This window comes from Rhineura floridana, chromosome 2 (genome assembly GCF_030035675.1).
Source record: "Rhineura floridana isolate rRhiFlo1 chromosome 2, rRhiFlo1.hap2, whole genome shotgun sequence".
Lineage (NCBI taxonomy): Eukaryota > Metazoa > Chordata > Lepidosauria > Squamata > Rhineuridae > Rhineura > Rhineura floridana.
In genome coordinates this window covers 124,788,168-124,814,622 of record NC_084481.1, presented here as the reverse complement: position 1 = coordinate 124,814,622, position 26,455 = coordinate 124,788,168, and the positions used below count along the sequence as shown (strand labels likewise).

The 26,455-nt window shown below is 40.8% G+C and overlaps 1 protein-coding gene across 18 annotated transcripts in view; it reads right to left on the bottom strand.

The window, feature by feature from the left end:
* Window positions 1-26,455, bottom strand: part of MICAL2 (microtubule associated monooxygenase, calponin and LIM domain containing 2) — a 204,897-nt gene that overhangs the window by 61,437 nt on the left and 117,005 nt on the right. For 11 of the 18 annotated variants that reach the window (XM_061610428.1, XM_061610430.1, XM_061610431.1 and 8 more), the window contains 5 exons: window positions 26,059-26,166; window positions 25,527-25,610; window positions 21,619-21,805; window positions 18,423-18,511; window positions 17,622-17,721 (listed from right to left, as the gene is read on the bottom strand). In XM_061610428.1, the coding sequence (XP_061466412.1) occupies window positions 17,622-17,721; window positions 18,423-18,511; window positions 21,619-21,805; window positions 25,527-25,610; window positions 26,059-26,166 (568 nt within the window). Of the gene's footprint in view, window positions 1-9,768; window positions 9,949-12,056; window positions 12,110-13,288; window positions 17,722-18,422; window positions 18,512-21,618; window positions 21,806-25,526; window positions 25,611-26,058; window positions 26,167-26,455 lie in introns of those variants that run through there. The other 7 variants (XM_061610434.1, XM_061610438.1, XM_061610439.1 and 4 more) reach the window with 4 other exon arrangements.

Below are 26,455 nucleotides of genomic sequence, written 5' to 3'. Positions count from 1 at the left end.
AATGAGCCCAAACTCTGTGTAAGACTACAAACTTACAATTCCAGAATAGTAACTCCAACAATAACTTTGATTTTTGCTCTGAAATTCATTTTGTAAACAAGTTAAGGGCTATTTCAACAAAGCACACATTTTCACGATATACACTACTTTTCTGCCACACACCCCTACCTACCGTTTGAAATGCCTAAACTATATCCTTAGATATGGGATGGGAAACCTGTGATCCTCCAGCTGCTGATGTACTACAACTCTCATCACTGTTGACCATTTCTGATTGGGTCTGATGGGAGTTGAAGTCCACTATCAGCTGGAGGGCCACAGGTTCCCTACACCTGGCTTAGATTCCATCAATTATATTTCAACATATAATTCAGTTGAAAAAAAATAGACCAGGCATGTTCTTCATCCCAAAATAAAGTGCACACGAACATCATGAACTGATTACAGAACGGACCCTTTGGAAAAAAGACAAATAATGCTGAAAATAGGAGGCTGCCTTTCCACTCTTAATAAAAAGCTCTGATGCAGGCTCACCCATTCCATTCCTAACCACTACACATCCATGTGCACATGATCTGAACTCTTCTCTTATACTCATATTATCATGATTTATTAGTTGCTTGTTACTCAAAGGACTCCAAGCAACTGACAACAGTGGTAAAAACAAAAGTAAATACATCATACCATTAAAACAAAATAATACAACAAGCACCCCTATACAGCCACAGAAAGCTTCAGCAGCACACTAATACAATATCAGCTACATGGGGCAGGGGGAAAACAAGGTTCAGGAAAAAAAAGTTGTATCCAAAGCTAGCATGAGGGAAAGGGACACACTCGCCCAAGGAAATAGCAGAAAGTCCCAGCCTCCATCCCTGGCATCTGCAGGTAAAGTTGAGAGAGACCCCCTGCCACCCAGCACTGCGCTAGAGACCAATGGTCTGACTCAGTGTAAAGGCCATTTTCTTACTGCAAGTCCCAACTCTCCCCTCCGAGCACCCCTCAAAAAGCATCTGAGAGCTGAGAGATGCTTAGCAAAAGCCTGGGATGTGGGACAGGAGTTGCTAGAGGCGGCGGAAAGAGCCCAACTTTCTGGACGGAGCCCTGCCGGCTTTTGAATGATCCTCTTCCTCCAGCCCTACATCCCAGCTTTTATCAAGAGTCGTCCAACTCTCAGGAGAGGCTCTGGGGGGGACGCAGGGGACTGGAGTGGGGAGAGAAGGACGCAGGAATCCCTTTGCCTGGGCGTCCTTTCCTCTTGTGCTGTCAGTCGATATACACAGTGGAGTTAAATCAACTTCAGTTATCTTAAAACAGAAGCATTCCGGAAATGTTTAAATTTTCTGCTGAACAGTGGCAATTTGTTAAATCATTATGAGAAGCCAGGCTGAAGGAGGATAAATAATCACATACTTAATCTGCTGCTTTCATTTGAAGACAGCCATTACACAAAAGCATTGGCACACCCTGTGTTAGCCTGGGACATTAATAGCTTTAGTCACAACCCAACCAGCAAGGAACTGCAACATTCAAAGCCATTACATTCTAATAAGAAGCAAATGAAGAGCAATCATTCATTACTGGACTGAAAAATGCCAGTTCGGCCAAGTCACACAACACTATCAACTATAGGAAGATCAAAACTGATCAGGGATCTTTAAACTTGGGACTTTGCAGCAGGATCCAAGTGCCTTGCTCTGGCAGTGGGCCCCTTGTGGATAATTGAACAGGCCTCCTTTTCATGTGGAATATCAAGTGACTTGGGGGGAAAAGGGGGCATAGTGGAAGCATACCACTGTGTGGCTGATGTAAAGAATAAACTCGTTATCTCATTGAGACAACTTTTGTTTGAGCCAGTATTCTTCTTTTCTGCACCATGCTGCTTTAAGAGCTTTGTGCATTTTATTCTGTCACACAGAAATGGAAACTATGAAAAAATAAGAACATTGCTGCTTCGATAAGATTGGTCTGATTCATATCTACTGTGGCAGATGTGTTAACATTGGTCCTTCCATGCAAGAAAGGGGAGACGTCTCCTGTCAACACTATGGAACATGTCATTGATGCTCACCAGAGAGCTAGTACTGGCCATGGCTCTCCGGCACACACCTATTGTGTGTCTAGACACCAGAGTCATATGTTGCCCTAGTAAACTGGTGTAAAGACAGAAACACCCCTCTCCCTCTAGAGTCCTGGCTCTCCGTGGTCCTTCTCTGGAATAGAGCACAGGAGGTCTATGAGCAGCTCCTCCTGTCTTTGTTTTTACTTTAGATCTGCTACACAGAGCACTGTTGCTGGACAAGGGAGTGTTTAGTCCTTCCACCCCACAGCATTTTCCCCAATCTAAATCTGCTGGGGGGGGGGGAGAGGAGAAATACAGGTACTGCCTATGACCACACTAAAATGATTTTTCAGGCAACCATTTTGGTTTCAAACAGAGATTTTCTCAAACATATGGTGATTATAAGTCGTGTTTCTTGAGCACAACTCTGATCCAAGAGAAAACGCAGGACTTAAATTGAAGAACATGTTACTACAAGTTAAGTTGTGCACATGCAACAGAACCAATGAATAGCCTTGGGGAGTCTCTCAACCGTGTTCCTTTGTGGAGGACAGGAATAGCAACTATCTGTTGCATGGTTGAATGATAAACATGCCATAGGCTGTAAAATATATTGTATGTGAACACATTTAGAAGTGCTATCCAGTACACATCTACCGTAGGTGGTGTTTGATGGTCCTTGAATCTATCTCCATGTTCTATGACAGGATCTTCCATACACCCTCAGATATTAGCACTTTAGGTAGGATGGCCATGTGCCCAATTTTATTCCCTGCCCTACCTGGAGATTGAACCCGGGACCTTCTGCATGCAAAATAGATACTCTACCACTGAATTACAACCCTTCCCTGAAGGATGACTGGGGCAAAATCCAGTTTATTTCACATGCGAGGTAAAATCTCTCCCTCGTGAGATCTGCAAGTGTCTTCTCTCCCTCCCCACATCAGCCACAGAGGATCTCCTTTCCCCACTCTTCAAAGACTGTAGAAACAAAGTCACACTGGGCCTGTCCATACAACTGTATAATCTGCAGTGTTATTGCTTTGTGTCCTCACTAATTCACCATCATCCATATGACGTTGTAAGCTAGTACAGATTTTCGCATTCACAAATCAGCATTAGAAATACTACGGAAAAACAGATATGCTTTGCTGTACCCTGTATCGATAATCAATCACATTAATGTCCATGCGCTCAGATGCAATGCCGTGGACTTTCCTGCAATATGCAGTCCATGGCTGTTTCCCCGTCATATGCCAAGCCCCTTGTCTCCTTCCCCCCATATCACCAGTTGCATATCTGGTACTGAAGTTGGATCCACCCTCCATCCACGCCGCCTCCTCTCTTACAATTCATTCCTGCTTCTGTTATTGAACTGGGGTACTTCCTCCTTCTGGCACCTGTAACTGTATAACACTGATTTAAAACAAAACAAAACCCAAAACTACTATTTTGCAATCAAATGTAAAATCAAATGTTTAATGAATAATATTTCCAATTAAAAGCTATTTTGTGATATTATGCAGACAATTCATTGAAAACACAGAGTTTAAAGGAGGAGGTTTTCAACTGAGCTTCATTGGGCTGATAGGGGGGAAGGCGAGGGGGAGAGGAGCAAGTTCTAGTACTTTAATGTAATATTGATCTTGCAGCTGATCCAGCAGCAGGCAAATTCTCTCTTTTCCTGCCCAACAGCTGATGGGAATGGGAGGGGGAGTCAAACATACCAAAGAGCCAGGCAGCCAGGTCTCTCTGTCTCTCTCTCTCTCTCTGTTTGTGTGTGAGCGCACACACTGTAAGTTGTGTTCTTTTCCTCCGAGCCTGAATCTGACTAATCTGGGTCCTCCCTTTGCTAACTCAGAACTGAATGACAGATGATCTCTTGCTTTTTCCCATGGCGGGTGGCAGAGGATCCAATGCAATTTGGGAGGCGGCGGCATGAAGAGGAGATATGGCGGGTGCTCTGGGCAGAAGGAAAGCCCTTTCAAAATGGTAACAGCAGGAAATAGTGGGAAACAATTGAACCTGGAAAGGGATTTGCCTCCCAGTTCAATTCAATGGAATCGGGAATAACCAGCAGCTCCCATCCTTGGTATGCACTATGTTATATGTAATAGCCTAAACTTTTATTTTGCTTGCACTTGGGGGGGTCCATTAACGTTGCCCTTTTGCACATCCACAAACTGTGCAAGCATACGTAGGAATTAAAAAAAGATATACATTTCTGTGCTGTTTCAAAAAAAAATGACCGTTATGGACCAATCACTGAAAAGAAATGGACTTAGGGGAGTGGCCAATGGTAAAGCAATTTAGAAGGGAAAAAAAGCCCACACATGTGGATGCTTGATAATTGGGTTTTCACAATAATCCGACCACAAACAGGACATGTATGGATCTCGAGACCACCAACTGAATATGGAAAACATGGATTTTGTGGTTAGGTATGGATGGGCCCACTATGTATTTATGGAAAGACAGAACAGCTCAGAAGCACCATGCCAATTTCCAAGTCTTTCTACCCTGGAAATATGAGAAGGGCTTGGAGAAAGAAGGTTGGAAGGGCTGGGTCTATGTGGTGAAGAAGAAGCAGAGTTGGAGAACAAGAGGGATGAGAGGGTCTGATCAATGGTGGGAAGGAAAGCATCAGTAGGTTGAAAGATATTAGGGATGAGGATCTTAATTTGTGCTTCATAATGATGCAGAGTGGCGCTCGCAGACTCCTCTGCCACACATTGAGAGGCACATTAGCTGCTCTTCTTTGGAAGAAGCACTCACCAGACTCAGAGTTGGGATATTTCTTGATGCTTTTCTTAGTAAAAAAAATGTGTATATAAAAAGTGGGGAAATAAAATATGAGAAACTCCTAACAGAAATTGTTCTTCTCTAAGTGTAGATTACGCTTCTGACTCTGTCAGTTCCTTATTAGTTGGGAGTGGGATTGAGCTCTGCATAGTAAGAGGGAGCGATGACTGGCCATGTACATGGATTGCATGTTTGTTTCCTATAAGGAACTGCCCTTTCGAAAGCCTTAGTCCTGTCCCAATCATATTCTTTGCAGACATTAACATAGACAGACACATATACTTTCAAACTGATTTGGGGTGTTCTGTGAAAGATATTAAACAAATTAATGGAAATGGAAATAGACTGCCTTGAAGTCAATCCTGACTTATGGCGACCTTATGAATAGAGTTTTCATGGTAAGCGGTATACAGAGGGGGTTTGCCATTGCCTCCCTCTGAGGCCAGTCCTCCCCAGCTGGCTAGGGTCTGCTCAGCTTGCCACAGCTGCACAAGCCAGCCCCTTCCTTGTCCGCAACTGCCAGCTGGGGGGCAACTGGGCTCCGTGGGACTATGCAGCTTGCCCACGGCTGCACAGGTGGCAGGGCATGTAACCCCTGAGCCACTCACTGTGTGGGTGACCTTTAGCTGGCCCTTGACACCCAGGAGACATGAGCAGGGATTTGAACTCACAGACTGTGGACTCCCAGCCAGGCTCTCCTCCCCACTGTGCTATACCAGCTGTCAAATTAATAAAGAATGGCAAAATTAATTGATGGGGAATAATTTGGATTAGTTGTGAATAAATTAATTGAAGATGAACTGATTTGGGTGAGATGCTAATTTACATTATTATTACATTATTTATTGAAGGAATGATTTGGATGGTAAATTAACTGGGTCACCTTGTATGTAATTTTGTTGCAAAAGAAAAATGCGGGACTAGTGGAGTGGCTTGATGTTTTGAGGCTCAGACCCCACTTCTGCTTTATGTTTCCTGGTCAAGCTATTCGTCTGCCTCCCTAGTTTGCCTTCTGAGAGATGGCTGTTTTCTTACAATAGCAAGTCTGGGGTCAAAGAGGTGGTTCAATATTTGGGAATGAGACCCAATCTCTGCCTTGTATCCTGTTTGTGGTCTTAGTCTCAGTCTAGATTCAGTTTGGAATCATGGCCAGCTAAATGCCTTCAGGAAACTTAAAAACAGTAGAGCATGTAAACAATATTCAACACTATAGTGAGATGTACTGTATTTCTATTTACAGTAACAATTTGTAGTGATTATTTCTAATTTTGTATCTATACATTTGTAAAATTTGCATATGCTTTTTATCCTCTTTTTGTGTGTGATCCTACCAGTAATAATAAATAATAATAATAAATTTAATTTCTTCGTCGCCTATCTGGCCAATGGCCACTCTAGGCGACTTACAAAATTGTTAAAATACAGTTGATAAAATACAGTAATACAACATAAAAACAACACATCTGCAGCAACAATATTAAAACTGGGCAGGAGGCATTTCAGTTATAACAATTAACCCTCCCCAGATACCCCAAAGGAGTGCTGAAAGAGCCAGGTCTTTAAGGCTTTCCGAAACACATTTAGGGAAGAGGCGTGCCGGAGATCTTGTGGGAGGGAGTTCCAAAGAGTGGGGGCCGCCACTGAGAACGCCCTCTCTCTTGTACCCGCCAATCTGGCTGTTTTTGTTGGCGGGATTGAGAGAAGGCCCTGTGTGGCCGATCTTGTCGGGCGGCATAATTGGTGGCGTTGAAGGCGCTCCGTAAGATAAACTGGGCCGGAACCGTGTAGGGATTTAAAGGTCAATACCAACACCTTGAATTGGGCTCAGAAAACAACTGGTAGCCAGTGTAGGTCAAACAACACAGTAAACAAATGGCCACCCATACCTCAGATGGCACCAAATATATCCGCAATAAGAGCACCTGAAATTAATGGAGAACTAAAATAAAGAAAAAGAGTGCACTATTAAAACTAACTCTGTACAACTGATGATGAAATGAAAACAACCTTTGGAAAATCTTGTATTGAACAAACAAAATATGAGAACCAAGCATAAAAAGCCGGGGTGTTCAAAGTACCTCTTGAAGTGACTCAAGCAATGAGACTGAGTTTGCAAGCTTTTTTAGTCATACTGAGGCCCACGGAAGAGTAAGATACTTGAAAGAATAACTTTAGTATCAAGGCACATATTGCTATAGTTTATTGTTGTGTGTTGAGAGGTGGTGGTGTTTTAATTTTTGATATAATTTTGTTGTTACTTGTGAACTCGTGAGGGCTCCTTGGGGTGAAAAGGCAGGAAAGGAATGTAATAATAAAAAAGACATTGAGCAGTAAGAAGGCTAATTTCTGCTGAAAGCGCTCACAGGTTATTTTTAGAGGCAAAATGCATACCTCCCAAATTGTAAGTTCACTTCCAACTGTCCAAGAGGGGAAAAAAAGTTACTCTTGTATGTTTATGTAAGCAAAGGTTTTGGGTGGAGTATTTCACAGACAAGGAAAAGGGGGAGAAAATACGGAACGAAATCCAATGCATACAAGAGTTATCTACAGTGTGGTCTAGTCAGGGTTTATGAATTACACTCTGATAAAGTTATCCAGATGTCAAACTACTTCTTGTTCTAGCACAGCTGATTTTAGTAAGTGGCTTGAGAGTGACTATATAGAAGCTTTACAGACTGTCAACAGAGATTGTTTGGGAAATGGCACAAAAAGATAATAGGCTAAGGACTATTTGCATGTCAGGGATTAGAACCAACAAGGAAAATCTGAGAAAAGAGTGGAATTTATTACTGACATCTTTATAGCAGTGATGGGGAAATCTGTGGTCCTCCAGATGTTGTTGGAATGTAATTGAATGTTTTTTTTATAGTGATCTGTAAGGTGTTCTGGGAGCCTTTTTGGCTGAAGAGCAGTATCAAACTTCCATGAATAACTAGCAAAACAAGCAAACAAATTCCCATCATACCTGACCATTGACCATACTAGCTGGCATTAATGGGAGTTGGAGCCATAGTTTGCTTGCCACTGTCTTATACTGGCAATGCTTGGTAACCAGTCACTGCTTTACAAAACAGTAAATAATTCAAATGGGGGGACAAGGAATTTGCGCTAACTCCTCCTGCTGTAATCAGTCAACTGTTGGAAAAGGGAACTGCCTCAGGGAAAGGTTTGGTTCCTTCCAGTGCTATTTCCCTGCCCCTCCCAATTATCTCTTTAGAGACAAAGGACAGCTGAGGCTGTTCAGTTCCTCTTGTCCTCAAAATGGTAACTGCCATGTATGGGGAAACTGGCTCAGAGAGCTTGCCACAGGGTGCAGTTTCTCTGAGCCTCCTCAGCTGGTCAGAGGTGTTGAGTTAGGCTAAGAGGAAGCAAGCATAAAGCCCCCCATTTCAGCTAACAAGATTTCCAGCACAAATCAAGCCAACAGATCTGCCTTCACATCCTCCCTCTGCTTCCAGGGATATCCCCCTATGGCATGAAGGTAATTTACAACTTAGGCCCACTGTGGCTTTGGAGGTTTGGTAGAGGAGGTAAAGAGGCAATGTTTATACCTTCCTCTTTTTTTTGCAAAGGTAGGTTCATCTCCTGGGAATATTCCCAGCAGCAAAGAGCAATGTCCAGGTGCTAGCCTTGGTCTGCTGAGGTACAAAAGCTCATGTGGCCAGCGGTGGTGGTAGGACCTTGCTTCTTCTTGGTCTAGTACAAACCCTTTGATGTTCAGATGATCTACCAGTGGTAGAGACCTGCTGTTATTCTGTTTTGGCAGCTATTTACCGTGTACAAGTGAACGATGGAAGGAGGAGAAATTCAGTTAATGCAAACATACATAATTTGCAGTTTCAAAAACAATATGCAAACACTAAATGCAGTTATCCTTTGAAATTCACCCTTTTCTGAATTTTGCAAAGCAGTAAAATGCAATAAATGTGTGTTAAACATTAAATGCAAATAACACACACAAACCCATTATATTAGGGAACATTACTCATGAAAATGTGAAAATGTGTGAAGCCTCTGGCCCTCCAGTTGTTGCTGGACTCCATCACCTATCAGTCCCAGCCAGCATGGCCAATGATGGTGGAAGTTATAGTCTATCTACACCTGAAGGGCCAGATGTTCCCCATACTTGCATTTTTGCATGCCATGCTTTAAGCAATCACGTGTAGGCTGTGTCAATGGGCACTCCCTCTTCCAAGCCCCCCCTTCTGGAGCACGTATTTCATCCTACTGCACATATTTTCTCCCACTTTCCTTAACCACAAGTAAGCATGACATCAGTACCCACAGTAACGATGGTTAAGTCTAATCAGGTTCTCTCAATGAGTGTTTGAGGCTTGTTTTTGAACAGATTAAAATGGCATCATTTTAAACATTATTTCACTCTGATTAAGAAAGAAAAGAGAGGTATTTTACAAAAGATAAAAATGCAGCTATAAAGATGTTATCAGGACCAAGATGACAAACTGCAGAAGGCAAAAAGTGAATGTATTCTTTGTTCAACAAAGGTTTGTGGTGCCTAGACAGATGGGAAGCACCATGCGACAGGTTTGTGAGCAACATTCTAAAATGTTACCATTCAGCAACATTTTAAATGTCTTTGCACTTTGCAGCCCTGTCGCCCTCCAGATGTTGCTGGACACAGCTCCCATCATCCACAACCACAGGCCATGTTGGCTGGGGCTGATGGGAGCTGGATTCCAACATCATCTGGAGTGACAGATGACCTACAGGGCAAGAAAGTACAACACTGAGCATCATCAGCATTACATGAGAACTTGAACAGCAGCAAAGTTTGAAATTGTGCCTCTTCAGAACATAGTTTGTTTTAAAAGGAAGAAAGGATGCAATAATGTTTATATAGAACTACATTTATTTGTTTACAGCGAGACTAGAAAGTTAAACATTCACTGTGCACAAAATACAAGTTTCCAAGTGATAGTTTAAAATACAGATTTATTTATTTAGAAAAAAACACTCAACTAAAAATGCTCAATTAAATTCCAGAGGCAAATATAATTTAAAAATTGAAGTGATAGGAGGAGAGGGACAGAATCCTCACTGGCACTGTTTAAGAGATGAAAGATCTGCAACAGAAAAATATAAAGAATAGGAAGAAACGGAGAGACAAAGACCTTGCTTTCACAAATCTCATTGAGGAAACATGCAGAGAGTTTAAATTAGTCACAGCAAACAACCACTCTGTTAAGAAATGCTGATACCCTTTCTTAATCCTTTTTGGTGGTAGTGAGAAGTGAGAGATGGAAGCTTTAGAATGCAATAGTGAATTAGGGAAGTGATGGATCTTGCTTTAAGTGATTTTTTCCCTCAGTGCTCTGGATAGTTTAAAAGCATAATCTACAAAGTGTGGTGTAGTAGTTCAGTGGAGACTTGTACAGGCAAATCCATTTTTCTAAACGGGAGAAGCTTCTCCCTTCGTCCTACTATAGCACTAGTTGTGCTCCTGCAATGTAATGTGATTATGGAAGGAAAGCTTTTCTAGAAATAATTAAAAATGCCTTTTCTAAGAAAGACAAGAACTGTATATTCCAGCATAGGAGAGAGGAAAAATGTATCATTTTATGAAAACTATTGGGGTATCAGGGCATTGTTGCCAGAAATATCTAACTTTGCATTCTCCCCCCCCCATTCTTTTAAAAGGGCTACGTAAGTTCTTATCTGCTCAAGTGGCTACATTTTCACCTTTTCTTAGGGAGTGTATAGGGCTCAGAAAAGTAGTAAATGCATTGTTCATCATCAGTGATGTCACTAGTATGTTCCATTAGGCGCTAACTACAATAGTACAACAATGGAGCACATCAACGTTATGCATCACCAGTTGTGCTTCAGAGGCCTCTTAACTATATACTTGAGGAACCTCAAAAACGTTGGGGGGGGATAAGTTTTTCAGTAATAGCCATGCAACAACAATGTATGCATGCTCATATCCAGGAGGAAGACCAGAGTGCTTCTGTATCTGGAGAATAACATTTCATTTATCTGGTGAAGTAGACTAGCCCACAAAATCTTATGCCATAAATTTGATAAGTCTTCAAGGTGCTACCAGCCTCTGTTGTTTTTTCTATAACAGACAAAGATACTATCCTCTTAGAAGTTGTCCATCTGTTTTGGACATACTGGCTGGGGCTGATGAAAAATGTAGTCCCAAATGTCTGGAGGCTACTTTATAGGATCGATTTTAAAGTTGTCGAGTACTTCCTCCTCCCCACATTTGGCTATATCTCCCAACACTGATGCTTGGCCGCTGCCTTTGCTACAAGCAAATTGGTGATGTCAGGGAAGAGGCAAGTTTTCTTCAGTCCCCTTGCTCAATACTTTAAGAGTCCTTTAAGTGCACAGGAGTTTTAGCAGTCAGTATAACCCTGCATTAATTTGCAGGGTCAAACTCTTAGCAAGTCTAAGACATGGCTGGTACGTTCTGGCTATTTGCAAAGCCTTATGTGCTACTCACAGACGTTTGACCAGACATCAAAGTCAATGGAACTACTCACTCTTCACAGAATACATACTTCATTAGCATATAAGTGCTCTGAAGTAGATATTCCAATAGCCTTATCAGCAAAACATTATCCGGGTGTTACAGCAACACTGCATTAGCAAAATTTAGTTACTACCTCAAAACACTCAAAAATTGGCGGTTTAAGGTTAGAAACAATTAAGCATTCACATTTTAAGTTTTTTTGAAATAACATTTAGGACTCTGAAATGCCTTACTTATTTGTCAAATGAATACATATAATACCTATGCACAACTAGATTACTTTTCATTCCAAGTATTTTAAAAGTAAAACTTGAAAGCAATTCACTATTCTCTTCCATTTACTATTGCTAGAGATATAGTTTAGCAAGATCCAGATGAACACACACATAACCTTCCTTGAACTAGCGCACACCTAACTTTTAGCCATGGCAAAGAGGGGGGAAAGCTTTAGCAAAACCTATTTATAAAAAACACTTGCGACGCATGCAGTGGGATAAGATAAATTAAGGGGGGGGTGATCGAAATAAGCTATATGTTTTTGAATTGTGAACTACAAGACAGGTTCAAGGATCATGCAGAATGTTATCTTTTAGTTACCACACAAACTCCTTCAAATTTGTAACGTTGGCAGAAAGTTTTAGGGATTAGTCACAACACTTAAAAGATGATAGCAAAACAGAACAATAATCTTACAGCAGAAATGGTTCAGCCAATGAATGGGTGTAGCACTGGAATGTTGAAATGAACTAAAGGCAACATAAGAGATGAGGAAAAAAGATAGTCAAAACAAGCTAGCAATAAAGCCTTTGATTATAGAAAGAAGAGATTACGAAGCAAATTGATATTTCCAAGTAAAGTATGATGAAATGAAATTACGTGCCTTTATTAATAAAAAAGAGGAATATTTAACAACCATTATTAGCTACATTTCAAGTATCAAATATATAGCAATCACAGAAGACCCTCTGTTACTTCAAATCTTGTTTGATAATGAATGTGAATTTGAACAATCATCTTGATACAAGGCTCCATTTATCTGAGCAAGACTTTGGACATACATTGACCACATATGGAGTTCCCTTTGTTTCCCAAACCCATCTTCAAAGCTGTGCTGCTTCTAATTTAATGTGCAGCTGACAAAAAGGCTCCAAAGTGATGAAACACCACATGGTTTTCGGTTGATATGTGTTCATATATGATGCCAAGCATAGCACAAAGAAAACTGTGGTCTCCTGCCATGGTTAAATGCACATCTCAAATGACCCTGAAATTCCAATTATCTAGATTTTTTAAAATATCCTTTAACGTCCTCCCCCACAACTGGATAAATAAAGGTGTATTGTGTATCACCAATGTGAGACACCTTCCAAGTACATTGGTAATTTTAAAACAATAGTAAAAGTTACTGTTCAAATAACTAAGCTGTTATAGATACCTGTTTAACTCTCAACCCTTGCTGCACTTTACAGCTATTTAGCTGAAAATCATCGCACATCATATGTTGCATTTCCTACTACACAGTTAACCGCTATAGCTATTCTCAGGGCTGGTTCCAAGGGGCGTCCTGGTGGGGAACTGGCCTGAGGGCCCCTGAGGCTACAGGAGCCCCGGGGGGGGCCTTCTGCTCCTCTTCTGTGATTCACAGCAGGATCGCTGCCGCGGATCACAGGGCGAGAGCTTCAGGGCTTCGCCATTCCCTTCCTTAACTTACCTTGTTCTGCGGTTGTGCACGCAGTGGTGCCCTTAAGAAAGATGGCGGCTAAGGTCTTCCTAAGGGGCTGAAGCCTCTGCCACCATCTTGGCTGATGGCACGCATGCGTGCTGTGCGTTCGCATCCCTACCACGAACCCAGATGGCGGCAGAGGCTTCAGCTCCTCAGGGAAACCTTAGCTGCCATCTTTCTTAAGGGCACAGCTGCGTGCCCAACTGCAGAACAAGGTAAGTTAAGGAAGGAAATGGCGGAGACCCGAAGCTCTCGTAGTGCATGAGTCGCGCAAGGGGAGCGCTGGGGCCTGGGACAGGCTTTTGCCCAAGGGCTCCAGCGTGTCTGGGGCTGGCCCTGGGCATGTGCACGCATGTGTGTGTGTGCACATGCGTGCCAGGGCCCAGGGCAAGCTGGTGCCCAAGGGCCCTGGCATGTCTGGGGCTGGCCCTGGCTATTCTCAGATTGCAGAAGTTTCCCCTTAATTTCCATTAAGCGGATAGCCGACATGGTGCCATCCAGATGTTTATTATTTGATTTATATCCCACCCTTCCTTCCAGCAGGAGCCCAGGGCAGTTGTGGCGTACAACTCCCATCTGCCCCACCCAGTATGGCCAATAGTCAAGGATGGGAACTGTAGTCCATAACACTTGGAGGACTCTACACTGGCTATTTCCATCTTACATGAACAGAGGTCAAAATATCTTAAGGTCTGGTCTACATTTCAATCAACATTATATCTCAGTGACTTGCAACTGAATAGGTAGATTGTCTTTCTTGAAAAGCATTATGGGGGTCCAGATTATATCAGATAATACCAAAACAGTCTATAGGGATTCATTTGTGATAGAGTTCTTTTCACATGTGCAAATCATTAGTTGATGTTGAAGTCCTCAACTGATGAACATGCAGGTGTAAGGTCACCCTGAATTCTAAATGTGGACCAAAAAATTAATCTTATTTGAAGACTGAAACAATGTCCCTGCATTTTCTTTTAATTGCAAGGTTGTTCAGACATTTGAGATGAGTGAAAACAGGAAGTGAAAGATATTGAGCTTCCAATTTTGAAGCTACTCTAAGGGTGGTTACTTTGCACCCAGACGTTTGTGAAACAACTGAAAATCTTTTATGTCCCTGAGTGTTTGCTGTGACATGCAAAATGCTGCACATGGCAGTGGATGCATTAGAATGGCTGGTCATAAGCAGGAAAAGAACATGTGCATGAGTTTTAAACAGTCTTCCTACGGAGGGGTGATGCCGGAGGGGAGGCAAGGGAGAAAGCCCTCCGCAAATAAGGAGCTCGCCCCCACCTAGTGTACTTTTCCCACCTAGAAATATACTTTGCCCCTTCTGTGCCCTCCAAATTTTTCTCTGGTGTGGTTGCTGTTCCTACAGTTACTATGTGCCAAGTACCTTTTAACTAAAAGGAACAAATGACATTAAATATATAGCCAATGTTAAATACAAACATTTGCTTCCTAACCTATTGGGCCTCTGCAAAATTCTTACATGTAACCTATGTACAGTGCAATCTTATACCTGGGAGAAAGCCCCATAAAATTCATTGGGACTTACTTCAAAATAGACACATAAAGGATAGCACTGTAACCTTATTATACTAAGAACCACTACAGACCTAAACCTTTTTACATCCAGTTCATTTAAATAGAGCTTATTTTCAAGTTAATTGTGCTTAGTATTATAACGTTTCACTCAACAAATGGGACTGCCTTCCAAGTAAGTATACTTAGGACTGAGGTGTAAGACAGAATGGCATGTCACACTTAAAATCCATCAAAATAAAGTACTGTTATGAGCAGGGGGGGGGGTTGGAATGGATGATTCCTGTGGGTCCCCTTTCCAGCCTCTAATTTGGAATCCTGTGCCTTGGGGCTGGCTCTGCTAGCCAGATGAATTTCTTTTGTTGAACAAATAGTGGCCAGGTAGTTAATGGGCCTATTAGGTGCCCAGCAACTGATGAATGAGCCAGGAAGATCCTTTTGTAATTGAAACTCTTCAGGAGAGCCTTCCCCCCCCCTCCTGGAGCCTAGGAGAGGTTTGTGTTTTTAGTTGTGTCTAGAGAAAGGCTGGTAACTAGAGGCAGGCAGAGAGACTGGCTCTCTGCACCATGGCATTTGGGGTGCCTCCTGTAACATTGATGGGAAAGCTGGATATTGGACTGCTGATGCCTTGAACCCCTCCATCTTAAGCTCAGGTTGGAATGTGTGTAAATAAACCATATTTCATAAAGACACCGCAGTCTCCGCTGACCTTCTTCCTGAAGGAAACCAAACCCTGGATGAGCGCAGGGACCCCGGAGATCTCACCACTCAGAGATTGGGGAGGCGCGCAACAGTACCAATTAGCCCTTTTTAAAAGTTAACTGTAGCATCAACTTGAAACTTTATGCATGCTTGTATGAAAGTATAAAATTAGAGTTATTTTAATCAAGGTGTAGGTATCTACTTAATGGCACCTATCCCCTTTTGTCATTTCCCAATGCAAATAAATTCCAGGCAATTGAAAGACTATTTAACACCAGTGCTATTTTTCTGTTAGCCAAAGACAAAATGATTTCTCTTTAAAAAACTAACAGCTGTGATCTACAGAATGCCAAGTGTGTGGAAGACCTTGCAAACTTGCAGGTGAACTTTTTTTCCCTTACGGCAGTTACCCACACTTCATCAAACTTCTTTTCAAAGTAATGAGTAAAAAAAACCTTGCAAGTTGTACAAAACAGAAGACCCACTGTATGCGCTCACCGTGCTATTCTCTTCTTAAACATAAATGCTGCAAATTGTTTACAACACTAATTTCTTAGTGTACTTTATCTCCGAAGTGGCTGGAACGTAGGATCATAACAAAGGGGATACACACAGAAACACTGAAGGAAGCTGTTTTTTGCCAAGTCGGACCAAGTATCCGGACCAAGTCGGATACTGATCTATCTAGCTCAGTATTGTTTCCTGACTGGCTTTCTAGTGTTTCAGACAGAAGCCTCTCTTGGCCTAGCTGTAGATGCCAAGGACTGAACCAAAGCATGTATTCTACCACTGAGTTACAGCCCCTTCCTAAGATGAAATTCTGGTTCAAGAAGACCTCAAAGTAGCAAGTCCTGACAAAAAGATTAAAGGAATTGTTCCTGGATCATAAGTACCAAGATGTTTTGTGCTTAGCAGTATCCCACATCGCTGTCTTGTAAAACTCCTGCATCTAGACTTTCATAATGGCAAAATAGATTCAAACTTCCACTTTAGTCAAGTACAGCTTTAAAGGATGTGAATATTTGAACCTATGGGGATAATTCTAAGTGGATGTACTAATTACAGTGTCTCCATCTTGCATCCATCTTGCATCCGAAGTCTTTTCATAGGGCCTGAAAACATCTTGTAAGTGTTTTATCAAGTGGATTCCAGAATTGCTTCATTACGTCTCTGTGTGCTTAATTTGGATTAATTTCACATTTTATTCCAACATATCTAAAAATGTCAAGGGCATATTTTTTTTGGGGGGTGCAGAAGTTATAAACAAATATTTTTAAATTTTAACACAAAAGATAATCCCCATCAATATCAACTGTCATAGTATGCTATAACTGATAGAGGTACGTCATGATTTAAACATAGGCTAATACTATATTTTTCTTTGAACTGCTTCTTATAGTTAACTAATGACTCTAACATTTGCTCTTTGAATTTATTCATAAATATAACAAGAAATGCCCAGTGTTTACAAAGGGTATATCAAAGAGAAGTCAATAAAAAAATTATACGGGCTAGTAGTACTTTTTTTTTACTTTAAAAAATCTATACAAATAAACAAACTTGTAGCCCCATAGCAGAGATAAAGCAAGACGGGGGGGAGGGGAGGGAATGAAGGATGTGCCATATTCAGTTTTCAAAAATACAGTCAACATTTGCTGGTGCCCTAGAAATGTGTTAAAGAACCATCTTTCACAGTCTTTAAAATAAGGATAATAAAATATAAACTCAAAGTAATATCTGGTCATAACTGGAAATAATTCCAGATTAAAAAACTATAAGAATATCCTTCATATGTTCTCCCTGGTTTGGAAATGTATCCGGACTCTGACCTTCATGATCCAATAAAAGTTTGAAATGGTTTAAGAATTGCACCATGGTTATCAAATAGAGCTTTTGGCTCATCCAAAGCACACTGAAATCTATATACTTGTGCGTATACATGTAACCAGAAGGCTGTTAGTTTTGGAAATCTGAAAGGCACAACAAAAAAGATTCAGAAGAACTTTAAACCCTGAAGAACCTTTTCACCAATTCAAGCACGTTCTCACATGACAGCTCCACTTCCCAGTAAATATAGGCAAGTAACTCTTGAAGTGCAAAGAGGAACGGCATACTGAAGCTTAGGAGTTCATACAAGTAGGTATAGTTGTATGCATTGTCCCTGAAATGAAGTCTGGTAGCGTGCAGGAAACCATGCATCCAGTTAGAGAGGCGTCGTGGAAGGTCAAGCAGATCCCTTGTCACCTTAAGAGGCCAGCTTAGCGTTTCCCTAAAGAATGAAGGCAGGATACCTGGGGACCGGTCCTCTGAGCTGCTATGAACAGTGAAAGCATTTTCTGGGATGGCTTCTGCAGACATGGCCTCTTCTTGCTGCCACAATTGTGCTTCCTCCTTTAAAGAGATACACAACATTGTCTCCATCATCATCATTTCAAACCTAAGAACAGCTGGAAAGCCAGTGGAAATCTAGAAGACAGTTTACTTTATATCACTGCTTCAAAACTAAGGAGGACGTTAGTCATCTTCCTATAATGGTAATGACTTTCCTGTGGAAGGGTAACAGCAATTCCACTTGGACAACATGGAAGACAGTTTGCAATGAAAAAAGTTAGACATTGTGAGAAGGTTGACACAAGTCTGCGGAAGCTAATTTCCAAAATGGCTGCTGATATTCCTCCCACAGCACCTCCCTCATGAACCATGGTACCTACATCCACAAACTATATGTTTTGAGGTGTTTCAATAGTAGGTAATATCACATAAGATTAAAACAATACAATAATCCCAACAATAGCCAAATTATGTAGAATCAAATCAGAAAATCAGGGTATACACCCCCAAAATAAGCTTTGGGCTACCACAAATCATATATCCACACCTCCAGGAAAGTGTCCTCTGTAAGACAACTGTCAATTGTATCTGGTACATCAAAATATCGTATCACCTGAGTTCCACAGGACAATTGAACCACATGACTTATACATATCACTTCCAGTGAACTGGAATTAATAATTATTAACATGCCTTCTCCATCCACTGTCAGGCTTTTGCATGTCAACTGAAATATACAAACTTTGTAACACCACACATACCTTTTCATGAGTCTTTAGCATAACTCTTCTCTTTCTGTGCTTATTATTTGTTTTACATTGCGCAAAATGAATCTTGCAGTAAAATTTACCTGAAAGACAGAAGGAATGACATGGCTTTCTTTCTTTCTCCAAATGGAATCAAGTGATGACAAATACAATGATAGAACCCAAAGATGCTGTGTATGTACTTTAATGTGGCATATCCTAGTGTATCTTTCTTGATCTGTGCTCTTCTTCAGGAGAAGATAATCTCTTACATACTAATGAAGAAAAGTGTACTTTCTATCTTCCACCTGACTATTTTCCATTAACATATTTCCTTTCTCCACTGTCAGCTTTTCCTTAAACAATAAAGAGAGAATGACTAAGGAAGTTTCTGCAACTTGAATCTGCTTATCTGTAAAATGGGACACATTCATGTTACATAAGGCATTCTGGCTGAATTTTTGCTTCAATGGACATTAAAGCCCTAATGTTTTCTTTATGCACTGCAGCCAAATTTGCATGAAATTTGCATGAAGCAGCGCAGTTTCTGTGGTCTTTCTCCACCTTTTTTTGGGTGGGGAGAAACTGTGCGCCAGACCTCTAAGAAATTGGATATTATGGAAAATACAGTTCGACTTCCGGGAAGGGTGACTTAGCCTGTGCCTGCTTTTGAGACGGGCTCCTGCCTCAAAAGAAGCTTATTCAGATATATCAGTCAGATTTTTTCTTTTTTTGACTGATTAAACTTCTCCCGGGTAGGGAGAAACGAAGAGATTAACCTCAAAGCCTATTTTTGTTGGGACGACCAGATCTCATTAATTTATGGGACGAGGTCCAGCCGACGAAGGTGGGACGGATTTTTAACAACAAGCTCTATCTGGAAAAGCGAACGTTCATCTTATCTTCTAAGAGAGAACGCACTAACAGGCAAGCACCCTTCTTTCTATATTTTTCTTTTACTTGACTTAAATTGTTGCTGTTTAAAAGAGATTTGCCAGATTGATCGGTTTTTGACATCTCACTGGGGAGCCATAACTTCTCTCTGCTACTCACTAATTAATAGCTTATCTCTGTTTTTGTTGCAAAAAGCTGTCCTGGATTTGCATTCTAAAGATATACACAGAAGAGGGATTTCTATTCCAGATTTTTATTTTGAAGAATATTATATTGTCTGAGACTACTCTCTTTTTGGTCTATTTTATTTTGACGAATCTGTTTTCTGACGACCGCCATTAATTGTTTCGATCCTGGGAACTGCATTTTGTTTACTTAAGCATGGAGAGATAAGGCTGTCTGCTCTGTTTATACTGTGATGTCACCAAGTTTGGAGTATTAACCCAATTGTTGCTGAAATAAGAAGTGGTTTTCCTATATTTTTCTTTTAAAATGGCAATTAAGAAAGTGGCTGAGAAGCTGGAAATAACTATGTTTCAGAAAATAATGGATGAGATTGAGATAACGAAACAAAACCTGCGACAGGGTTGTAAGGAGCTGAAAATTGAATTGAGTAAAATGAAGCAGGAGATTAAAGATATAGGGGTCCCTGTGAGAGAGGTGACCCTGGAAGGGGTCCCTGTGAGAGAGGAGACCCCGGAGATTGGAACAAACGTGGAACAGGAAAAAGATTTGGAGTCTATGGACTTTAGAAACAAAATCTATTGTTTGGAGACACAGGAGATTAAAGACATAGGGGTCCTTGTGAGAGAGGAGACCCTGGAGACTGGAACAGGGGTCCCTGTGAGAGAGGAGACCCTGGAGACTGGAACAGGGGTCCCTGTGAGAGAGGAGATCCCGGAGATTGGAACAAACGTGGAACAGGAACAAGATTTGGAGTCTATGGACTTTAGAAATAAAATCTATTGTTTGGAATTCAATGTTATCTCTGAAGAAATTAATGAAGATTCTAGAGATAAAGTTATCAATGGCATGGATAATCTTCTGGACTGGAATGATGTGATGGAGCCCAATATAGAGAAAATCTATGGAATTAACTGCAGCCATGTGACAATGGAAAAACTTTCAAGAGATGACCCAGTGTATTTTGAAAAAAAGAACAGAGATATGATTTTACAGCAGTATTTCAGCAACCTATTCAGAATGGATGGCAAGAAAATATTTGGGATAGAGGTAATTCCCATCAGACTCTTACTATATGACTATGGCTTTGACAGCAAGATTATTATGGAATACTGATAATGGAAGATTGGATACTGAAATTACTGGACTTAACAAGACTACTGAAGATGGAAGATGGAAAATGGAACTAATAGGGATAATAGAACAATGGCTACTGAAATTACTGAACCTAACAGATTCTGATGTGATGGATTAATTGAAATGTTTATTTTGACTATGGTTATGACAATAAGATTATCATAATTAGTAATGAGATGGATTAATCGATATGCTTATCTGGAAAAAAAAAATTGATAGATATATTTCTTAAAGAATTGAAACCTCTCTTTGACTTTTTGTGGAAAGAATAAAGTAATGTTTATGAGATTTGATGATTAAGTAAGATAACTACTGGAGGAAAGTGATTTTATAATATGACTTAAGAGACAGGATTGTTATATATTATAGACTTATAACTGATTTGATCTTTGACAAATGGGAAGTCAATATTTTACTCTTTATTTTTTATTTTTGTTTGTTTTTTTTTCTTTTTTTCTTTTTGTTTAACTATTTTTGATTTTGTTTTTTGTCTTTGAATGTTTTATGATTTTGTCTTGTATGCTTTATGAAAATCTGAATAAAAATTATTGAAAAAAAAAAAAGAAAAGAAAATACAGTTCACACTAGATGTCATTTGCAAGAATAAAGAAAGGGGCTCACAAAATGCTTCTCCAACAAGCCTAGCGCTGGACAGCATATGAACTAGAGAACAAACAAGAAGTTAAGCAATGCATTTGATAATTTATTTTCAGGAGGCGAGTTAGCCATTCAAGCACCTGCAATTTAAAGGATGCAGCAGCAGTAGTTATTTTGTACCAGTTCCATCTAACTGGAACAGAACTATTCTGTGATAAACAAACTTGCCAAAGGCGGCCAAAAATCCCGTAATTTGTAAACCATTAGATTTTGGTTGTCTCTCAATGTCCGATAAGAACTGTTTGATCCTTGTACTCATGGACAAGAAAAGAAAAGGACTGAAAAATGCCAGTCACATATCAGCAGAAATTCTAACTTTTGCATTCCAGTTCCCAATTACCTTCTTCTGCATCAAAGGCATACATTGCTAGGCGAAGAGTTGTAGCACATATGGCACATTTGAAGCATTCTCGGTGGAAAAAGTGGCCTTCTGCACTCAGTCGCTCTATGACATACACCCTCTTCTTACAGAAACAGCAGATGTCACTCCCACCTATCGACTGAGGAAATACTTTCTTCAGAGAACCCTATAAATAAAATAAACATACATTTGTAATATTTTCACAGTGTAACATACACATAACTGCTTGATTAAATAGTCCACTAGCAGGTGTTTTGTTGGATGGGCCTATACCAGCGCAAAGTCAAGGGACCAGTTGAATATGAACAAATAATACCACACCATGCAGCATACCAAAGACACAAGCTTCAAAATCAAGGTGAGTAGCTTCGTCAGTAGCTCACGAAGGGCATGCTAAGTGTTATTTTTACTACATCCTCGATACTGCAAGAACAGAAGGAGTGGAACACATTTGGTAGGCCTCAATAGACTGCTGGTTGGTCTTTGGTTTGATGGCTAACAAGTTGTACAGGCCTTCCAGGACACGTTCTAAGTAATTGGTTTGTGTGTGAAGTTCAAGCTTCAAAATAAAACTTACTGGATGGCCTTCGGCAAAAAGGATGTCTGCAAGGAAGACTCTAAAGCACTGTGTGTAGGGACCCTAAAGGAATTAGTGGTAGCACAACAGACACAATCCAGGATCCATTAGAGTTGTTTTTGGAAAGCTACAATATATAGACCATAGGAAAGCCAGTCTAATCTATCTACTGAACCTTTGTAACATTTTTGCAATATCTTTGCAACATCTTGGTAGATATGGGACCATTGAAACATCTTTGTAGATATGGGAGTGACTCACAGGAATCTTCCAATGACTTTAACATAGAATGGGTGTAATCCAGCCACGCTGAAAGAGGCGGTGATCCAACAGCTCCTGAAAAAGCCCACCCTGGACCCACCGGTCTGCGACAATTACCAACAGGTCACAAATACCTCCTTTTTAGGGAAGGTGATTGAGAGGGTTGTGGCGCAGCAATTGCAAGTACTCTTGGATGAAACAGATTATCTTGACCCGTTCCAGTCTGGGTTCAGGCCTGGTTATGGAACTGAATTGGCCTTTGTCAGGAGAACGACAGGGGGAGTGCGACCCTGTTCTCTTAATTGTTCTCCCAGCGGTTTTTAATACCATTGACCATGGTATCCTTCTGGGCCAACTTGGTGAGATGTGTATCGGAGGCACTGTTTTACAGTGGTTCCGATCCTATCTCCAGGGTCGTTTTCAGAGAATAGCATTGGGTGATTGTCTTTCGGCCCCCTGGCAATTGTGCTGTGGGGTGCCGCAGGGTACTATCTTGTCCCCCATGCTGTTTAACATCTATATGAAGCCCTTGGGAGCGGTCACCAGGATATTTGGGGCAAGATGTCAGCAGTATGCTGATGATACCCAGCTCTATTTCTCTGTAACATCTGAAACGGGAGAGGCTGTGAAAGCCCTGGACCGCTGCCTGAACTTGGTGGTGGGCGGGATAAGGGCCAATAAACTGAGTCTGAATCCTAGCAAGATGGAGGCGCTGTAGGTTGGTGGTTCCTGAGTTCAGATAATTGGTCAGCTGTCTGCTTTGGATGGGATTGTACTCCCTCTGAAAGAGCAGGTCTGGAGTCTGGGGGTGCTCCTAGATCCATTTTTGTCTCTAGAGGCCCAGGTGACGTCAGTGGCTAGGAGTGCCTTTTACCATCTTCGGCTGGTAAGACAGCTGCGTCCGTTTCTGGACCAGGATAGCCTGACCACTGTTGTCCACGCACTGGTAACCTCCAGGCTGGATTACTGTAGTGCACTCTATGTGGGGCTGCCCTTGAGGTTGGTCTGGAAGCTGCAGCTGGTAAAAAATGCAGTGGTGAAACTCCTCACTGGGTCAGGGTATCGCCAACATGTCACCCTGCTGCTGAAAGAATTGCACTGGCTGCCCATTTGCTACCGGGCCAAATTCAAGGTTCTAGTTTTGGTGTACAAAGCCCTATACAGCTTGGGATCAGGATACCTGAAAGACTGTCTTATCCCTTATATACCCAGTTGATCACTGTGCTCTGTAGATACCATCCTATCAGTAGGTTCGTTCTGCACAACGTAGGAAACAGATCTTTAGTGTGGTGGCACCTACCCTGTGGAACTCCCTCCCCGTAAATATTAGATAGGCCCCATCTCTGTTATCTTTTCCGCACTTGCTTAAGACCTTCCTCTTTCAACAAGCCTTTTAAGTTGAGACCTTATCCCAGTCTGCTTCCGTGCTGGAATTGTTTTTTAATGTTTTTAACCCTTTTTTTTAAAAAAAACCACCAATATGATTTAAACCTTTTTTAAGATGTCTTGATAGCTTTTTAAAAAATGTTTTTAAAGTTGTTTTGTTTTAATGTATTTTAAAGTCTGTTTTATGATGTTTTAAAATGTTTTTAGTGTTTTTGTTTGTCGCCCTGCGCTCCTGCTAGGAGGAAGGGCAGGATATAAATCAAATAATAAATAAATGAATGAATAAATCCAACAGCAAATGTCCACCGATCTTAATGGGGCTTGATTGTAGTCAATGTGAGGAGCAGCTCTTACACCAGGTAGAGGGAACCAGATGCTTTTAGACTTTAACTCCCACCCCCCGACTATTGGCCATGCTGGATGAACCTGATGGGAGTTGGGGTCCATCAACATCCCGGTGTTAGTGGTTTTCATACTGCATATAACCCATGCTAATAGTGAGCATTGTATTCCACACTCAACCACACATTTAGGTTCTCTGTAAAGAGATGCATAAATTCTGGCTTCACCAATCATGTGTGTTTAAGTGACTACATACAACACATGATATTTTCTAGGAGGAGGATACATGTTTTATAATGTTTTGTTTTTCTAATAGAACTGAACCTGTGATCTATTATGGGAAAACTTAACAGAAAGGAAGCAAAAGTGGGAAAGAAAGCGTATGCCAAGATATGGACAGATGGAAGTAACTGAATTTTCATGTAGCTGTTGTCGTAAGATTAAGTAGTGAAAAGAATGTAAAAAATTACGGGTTTATAAATATTAAGATTTATTGCACAAATGTCTTGTTTTGGGATATTGATGATCTTCATTTGATGTGTATACTGAAACAGGTTAAAGACCAGCAATACACAAGAAAAGTATGGAATATAAACAGACTAAAAATCAACCTCTTGAATAGCTTTAAAAGGTTTTGAGAACAAGTGGACTATGAACAGAAGACACAAAATGCATCAGATTTTGAAGATCTATAGAGTTAGGAAGACTACAGCATATTTTGAATGTATGGAAATATTTATATTACACCCCAGTAGTTTATTGTTTGAAAAATTCTATAATATATACTTTGTGTCATAATAATGAGTCTACTATTAACTGTAAGCAGTAGTACCACTAGGGAGCATCTCTGAGGCGGAAATGCAGGTCCCCACTAAAGCAAATGAGCATGAGGGTCCCCAAACCCATCAGGGAGCTTATGATATTTTGAAGTTAAGTAATATACATTACCATCTAAAAAGCCCATCACCACCACCCATAAAACAATTAAGTCCATCTAACATTACCTAATTGTATCACTGACTACAGGAACACCACATGTTCCCAATATTTAAGCAAAAGACACAGGGTGATAGCCAATTGCGGAGTCCTGCTTGCACAACGGACTTCTGTTTGCTCAAACAAGACCTCCCCTTCCTCTCCTCCCTCTGCAACCCCCATGTCTCCCAAATCTGGTCTGGTTGGAACCCTCCTGAATAGATGAAAGTGCAGGGGAGGAAGAGAGTAGAAGACGGGGAAATCCTTGTGCAACATTGGATCTCACCCCCCAAATAGTGTTTCTTGCTATGCTGATCACACATCACACACACCATTTCTGTGATACCTGACAGGTTTGAGCAGTGGAAGAACAAGCTTGAGAGGCAGGATAAGTAGGGAGAGCAGCAGCAGCTCCATTCTCTGATTCATTCTGAATTCAACACAATATTAACAGAGAATGAGTTTGTTCCAAAAAAGTGTTTGTTTTCTTTACAAAAACCTGCACCCTGGAGTAAAGCTGTAACAACAGAATTTATGCATTCTAGTAGCTAGCATGGATGTGTGCAGCATGTCTGCTTATACACAGCCAGGGGACTGGTACCTTTTTGTTCTGAACTGGCCAGCAGCTTCCCTTCCCTGACACTGCAAACTGATTTTTAAACACACACGGGTCTTCTTGAGAAGCTACTCCAGATTAATAGTTTCCCCATTAGCTGCATAGATATTATCTTAAGCTACAAGCAATAAATAACAGCATGTGTGTGGGAAAAAACTGAAAAGGGTTAAGGACAGGCCCCAGACATGTTACCCTTTTAAAATGCTGTCGATAAAATAATATACTTGGCACAAATTAGATTATTTGTGGGTTTAAGCCTTACCAGTTGCAAAGAGGTGGAAAATGGATTGGGCCTGTGATCATTCATGTACAGATTGACAAGAACTTCCGCCATAGCACCTATTCCATGTGACACTTTTCCTACAGTCATCTATAATCCAGCAAAGGGAAAAAGGGGGAAAGACAAGATGGAGAATAGAGAGAACCTGCTTTTGAGAATACAATTTAAGCAAGAATGAAACAAGAAGCAATAGTAAATCTGAGCAAACCAGATATCAAAGCAGTATTAAGAAAGCTTAAAGTTTTGAAAGGCACATAAGCAACTAGAAGAGTGGGCAATTTCATGCACTATAAAGCACAAATCTGCTTCTACTGTTTCTGCTTATAGTTTATAAAGCCAAAGTATTTTGTAATGTAGATATTCTGTTCTAAAATTGTTA